Source organism: Pyxicephalus adspersus, chromosome 5, assembly GCF_032062135.1.
Source record: "Pyxicephalus adspersus chromosome 5, UCB_Pads_2.0, whole genome shotgun sequence".
Classification (NCBI taxonomy): domain Eukaryota; kingdom Metazoa; phylum Chordata; class Amphibia; order Anura; family Pyxicephalidae; genus Pyxicephalus; species Pyxicephalus adspersus.
In genome coordinates this window covers 5,083,889-5,090,094 of record NC_092862.1, presented here as the reverse complement: position 1 = coordinate 5,090,094, position 6,206 = coordinate 5,083,889, and the positions used below count along the sequence as shown (strand labels likewise).

Genomic DNA, 6,206 nt, shown 5'->3' with positions numbered 1-6,206 from the left:
GCTTCTGATCTGATTTTGTTTAAGAGTAGTTTCAAGGTGAGGTCAAAAATTAAAGGTAATAGGGGGCACCCCTGTCTGATACTTTTTTGAATAGAGAGTGGCACAGACAGGCGGCCATCACCCTAATTCTAGCTGATGAATTGGAGTACACTTTGTGAGTGCATCAAGGGACAGATTCCAACCGAATCCAGAATCCTTGCCATATACTCCCATGCCAACCTATCGAAGGCTTTCTCTGCATCCATGGAGAGAAAGAAGCACTGTTGGTTTGATTTTTGGGCCCAACCTGGTCTAAATCCACCAGATTTAAAATGAAAGGAAGCAGGAGGTTGACTAAAATTTTTGCATACATTTTTAGATCTACGTTAAGTAATGAAATAGGCCTGTAATTACTGCAGCATACAGTATCTTTACTTTCTTTGGGAATTACTGGTATTTGGGCTTCTAGGAATTCTTTGGGCGGTGTCTTGCCATTCTCAAACAAGTTGAAAGAAAATGTACAGGTAAAGAAGAGGCGAATTATCCATAATACTGGGCAGTCAGGCCATCAGGACCTGGACTTTTCCCTGGTTTCAATTGCTTTAATGCATGTTTAAATTACAATTCTGAAATGGGTCCCTCCAGTCTCTCTGCAGATTCATCTGAAATCCTATTTGGGCCATATCTGCTCAGGAACATGCGACTGGCATCCTCCCTTTCATTATTTTCCACCACTGGTTGTTGAAGTGGGTGCAAGTTATATAGTTGTGTATAAAAAGAGCGGAATTGTTTAGCTATACCATCAGATTTCAAGTGTAGTTGTCCAAGTGAGTCCCTAATCTTTGTTACTGTGATGTGATCTCTTTTTGCGCGTAGGGCTCTTGCTAAAACTTGCCGTTTTTGTTGCTATGCTCGTAAAAAAAATTTAGAACATGAAGTAAATGAGTGTCTAACTTGTGTAATAAGAGTTTCCTTTAATCTGTTTCTCAATTCAGTCAATTTTGATTTTTTTTTTTGGCCTGCAAGCGTTTGTGTGTTAGTTCCAGTTTGTGAATCTATTTTAGTATTTGGGTAATGTCATGTTGTCCTGCCTTCTTAAATTTGGCCGTCCATTTCAGGAAGATGCCCCTAACCACACTCTTGTGTGCTGTCCCAGACCACTGCTGGGTCTGTTGCGTTGGTGTTGCGTTCAAGGTATTCATCTATTCTGGTTTGAACATCCTTAACTACTACAGCATTGCGGTTTAGAAATGGATTGAGTCTCCAAAATTTTGTTCTAGGTTCACCATCCAGAAAGGGCAGGGTGAATGTAATCAGGGCATGATCTGAAACACTAATTGGTTCAATGGAAGCTGAGGATAAAGGGTTTAGATGTTTCTGAGAAAGAAAAAAGTAGTCTAGGCGGGAATACCTACTGTGTGGGTGTGAGAAGAAGGTATAGTCCTTGTTGTTGCGACATATCTTACGCCAGGTGTGATGTATCATTTGTGATGACAGGGAAGACTTTATGGCTCGGAGGACTTTAAAAGTCAAAGTGGCAGCGCCTGTGGAGGAGTCTAATGTTAAGTTTAGCGGGATATTAAAGTCACCACCTAAGACGAGCATTCCCATGGTAAAACCCTGGAGAAGTCTTGTTATTTTTTGAAAAAATTTGGGTTCACCTACATTGGGTCTATATATATTAGCCAATGTTACTTGTTTGTGGTCCTGATGTCCTATGAACAGATATCGAGCCCCTGGATCAGCCCTTTGTTCATCTAGTTGAAAGAGGTCATGGTTTGAGAATAGTATCGATACACCTTTAGATTTGGAGATTGGGCTTGTTGCGTGATAAACAGTTGGGTATCTGGTCAATGTTACTTTTCAGATACCAAAGGCTCGAAAATGGGTCTATTGGAAAAAAATTAACTGGGGCTTATGCCTCTGGGCTAAGCATAGGATCATGGATCTTTTTTCATGTACATTAAGCCCTTTAGTATTCAAGGAAAGAAATTACCAATGGGATGTGTTGTCAATGGGGTTGTCGGGTGTGGTTCCGACAGGGGAGTCCATGGTACTAAGTAAGGTTAGGTTTAAGCAAGAGGTAAATCGCAAGACATAAAGATTAAATACGAATGAAAGTACAAACCATATTGAAGTTCTATTGTGGACCGTATATATATGTAATATCCTGTGGGTTTGTTATCAGAACAAGATAGGTGGAAGGAACGCAGTAGAAAAGAGGGGAAGATAAGGTATTCTTTTCTTTTCTACCTGAAAAATCAGGGTATCGGATCCACTTACCAATGGAAAACGGGATGTGGTCAGTCAAGCAGATACTGCCTGAGAGTGGGGGATCTAAAACTAAAGGAAGGTCAATCAACACATGTGGGGGGGTTGTATCTAAACAACCCCGAGAGAACAAATATGTAACTTCCAATGAGGAAAATAATTCCATCATTGTACAACATAACACAGAATCTCTGTAGAGTATATAAAAATAAAAGAGAATGCAGCTAGATATACCAAAATACCTTCAGTGACAGATGGATATTTATATTCCCCCAGTGAAGGATTATGCAGATGGAAGGTTAAATGTTCAGGAGCCAGGATTGGTAAACTTCCTGGTCTGTAGCCCACCTCAACTTTTGTGCTGGTGTGATCTTCTTAGCTAGTCCAGGTACAACTCGGTTTAAGCAGTCAGTTGAAGAAGCCAAATTATAATTATTTATCTGCCTTGCTGCTCACTGATGTGACCTTCCTGGAATCTCTCTCTCCCTGAGGGCTGTGCTCAGCTGTGCCACCGTTTTAATCGAGTTTTAGGGAGTTGTGAGTGGTTGCAGAATGATCAATAGCTTAGCAGGGCTAGAAAGGTATTAGGGGTGTCTTTCAGATAAGTGAGAGAACAGAGAGTTAGAAGGCGAGATGGCCGCTGGCCAGCGTGAGACAGATTTTTAGAGCAGGATCCATGTGTTCAAATGACTCACCACCGGGTTAGAACAGTCAGCACTGGAAAGCCACGTCTCCCCTCACTTTGTATGCTACCGGAGAATTGTCAGCAGAACTCAGCGTAAGTTTGTGAGCTGCGATGTCCGGAGCTGATCTAGGATGCGTCCGCCATGTTACCGTTATTGTTCTTTGATTAGTCTTTATTTTCCTGTATTTCTTTATGCACTATTTTTGTATGTTTTTACTTATTAAACACTATAAAAAGTGTAAGCTGAATCTCTGAATGCTCTAGATAGAAATAGTGTAACTTGCTAACCTGAAAACGCTACTATAAACATCATGATTTCTTAGACATTCCTGTCTGGAGTGGCAGTAGGTGACACAGACAGTATTAAAGAAGCAGAATCATAACTATGGTTGTCAAAGGTAACGGTGAGTGCTTCTGTCTAAACACGTGGTGGCAGTCTACCTGTGATGGTGTGTTTGGCAAGGGGTAACAGAGTGGTTAACCTTGCCCCATGACGGCCCCTTTTCAGCATGCTGGTGCATGGACTGTTGCTGAACCTGCTGGAAAGTCTATGCGCAGGGTGTGGGCTGAGAGAGGGCGTTCATCACAAAGACCTTTGTAACAGACCTCTATGCCAGACCCTAGCAGACCTCAGTACAGAACCCTACTGTAAACCTCAGAGCACATCTCAATACCAGACTCCCATCGTGGACCTTAAAACAGATCCACACTGCAGACCTTAGTAATTCACCCCCATTGCAGATTTCAGTGCAGGCTCCCAGACAGACATCAGTGCAGACCTCAGTAACAGACCCCTATTTTAGACCTCAAAGACAGACCACCATTACAGATCTCAATAACACACTGAGTTAGGTGTGGGAATATAAAAAACTAGTACAAAACTAAGTAAACTAAGTACAATGCAATGTAAAAAAAAAATATATATATATATATATATATATATATATATATATATATACACACACACGTGACACAACTGCAGAGAATTATATGATTTGCATACTTTATGTACGCACAGTAGGTTAGGTAAACTGAGACTCCTTACAACTTTATGAGTGTAGTTGTACTTTACGACAACTGCTAGACTAGCAGAGCCCCTCCCTGTACACGGAACTATGAAACGCCCATCAGCTTCCTGATATCCAAGACATTTCATTTCTCTCTTCTGCTGTCAGCGATGGCGTTTGCCGATTTGACACAGGCGCTGGACTGTTCCATCTGTCTGAACATTTATACAGATCCTGTAAACCTGAGATGTGGACACAACTTCTGCCGGGTCTGTATTGATCGTGTGCTGGATACACAGGAGAGGTCTGGAGGTTATTCCTGTCCTGAATGCAGAAAAAGGTTCCTGGATCGGCCTGCACTGCAGAGGAACATAGCACTGTGTAATATAGTGGAGACTTTTCGATCTACTCCACCAGATCGGCAAGAAACCGGAATCTTCTGCACTTATTGTATCCACACTCCTGTACCTGCTGTTAAATCCTGTCTGTTGTGTGAAGCTTCTCTTTGTGATAATCACCTGAGAGTCCACAGCAAGTCACCAGAACATGTCCTAACTGATCCCACCACTTCCATGGAGAAGAGGAAATGCTCCGTCCATAGGGAACTCCTTAAATATTATTGCCCTGCGGATGCCACCTGTATCTGTGTGTCCTGCAGTCTGGTCGGAGAACATCAAGGTCACAAAATGAAGACTCTGGAGGAGGCCTCTGAGCAGATAAAACAGAAACTACAACATGTTCAGCAAAAATTAATCATTGAGAGAGAGCAGATTGAGAAAAGAGTCCAAACTCTGCAGGGACACAGGAGAAATGTACAAAAAAAAGCATCTGGTTTAACAGAAACAGTCACCACTGTGTTCAGAGACATCAGGAGACAGCTGGAAGACCTGGAGAAGAGAGTCCTGAGTGAGATCTCAAGGCAGGAAGAGCAGCTTTCACTATCATTGTCCGATATGATCCAACAGCTGGAAATAAAGAAAGATGAGATGTCCAGGAAGATGGGTCACATTGAGGAGCTGTGTAACATGACTGACCCACTGACTTTCTTACAGGAATCAGACACACAGGACTTGAGTGGTACTGGAGACGGAGATAATGAGGACAGAGGGAGACATGAGGAGCTCATTCATGATGGAAGATCTCTGGATGTGGTTGGCGTCTCACACACATTAAACACAAGGTTATCTGATATTATAAAAGACGTAAATGCTTGTTTCAATATACAGGAAGCTCCAGACGTATTATTGGATGTGAATACAGCTCATGATTATCTACAGATATCAGATGACATGAAAACTGTATCCCTGTCAGATAAAGGTCAGAATCGCCCAGAAACACCAGAAAGATTTGAGAATTGTATTCAGGTGATATGCAGAATGAGATTTTCCTCCGGGCGACATTACTGGGATGTGGATGTCAGTAAATCAGAGAGGTGGGCAGTCGGGATGTGTTATCCCAGTATAGAGAGGAGAGGAGACCACGCAGGGATTGGATGCAATAAGAAGTCCTGGGATATGTGCAGAAAAAACAATCGATATTTCATAGAACATGACAGTAAACAGATGATCTTACCTGATATAGTTTCCAATACAGTCAGGGTTTATTTGGATTATGAGGCCGGGCAGTTGTCTTTTTATGACTTGTCCGACCCCATCAGACACTTATACACCTTCACCACCACCTTCACTGAGCCCCTTCATGCTGCCTTATGGCTGGCAGAAGGTCGTATATCAATATTGTAGTGCAGAAAATTTGGGCCCAGAATCTGCTGCCAACAGAATGATTCACTACTACTACACTACTATCTATTACGTTTCAAAAATTTGAGATTCTTGGCACCAAAACATTAACGTGTATGTAGGCTTTTTTTTTTTTTTTAAACCCATTTGTGACATTTCTTAAACCCATTGTGACATTTCTTCCTCCTGCTGGAGAGATTTGGCCTCTATTTATCCTCTGTTACCAAGACAAAAAATGTTAATTCTTCTCCTGCTAAGCAATATTGTTCTCCCTCATCCTCTACTGTGGACTATTATTCTTTTAATTCATTCATTAATTCTATTTAATCAATGGAAATGTTTTGTACTTTTTTAACAGATATACCAAAACTTTTTTTTAACAGATAAACCAAAACTTTTTTTTAAACAGATCAAAGCACAGCAAATAGAAGTTAATTGTTAGGGTCTGCCTAGTTTTCTCTTTATGATGGGTTTTCTTTCTTCTTTTGTTTGTTATGCGTCAGTAAATTTCAATGATGTTTCATA

General features: G+C 41.3%; 1 protein-coding gene across 1 annotated transcript; it reads left to right on the top strand.

Annotated features, from left to right (window-relative positions):
• The first annotated feature begins 3,990 nt into the window (after window positions 1–3,990).
• Window positions 3,991–6,206, top strand: LOC140330466 (E3 ubiquitin/ISG15 ligase TRIM25-like). The gene has a single exon (XM_072410603.1). The coding sequence runs from the start codon at window positions 4,113–4,115 to the stop codon at window positions 5,682–5,684; it is 1,572 nt and encodes a 523-aa protein (XP_072266704.1). The 5' UTR covers window positions 3,991–4,112; the 3' UTR covers window positions 5,685–6,206.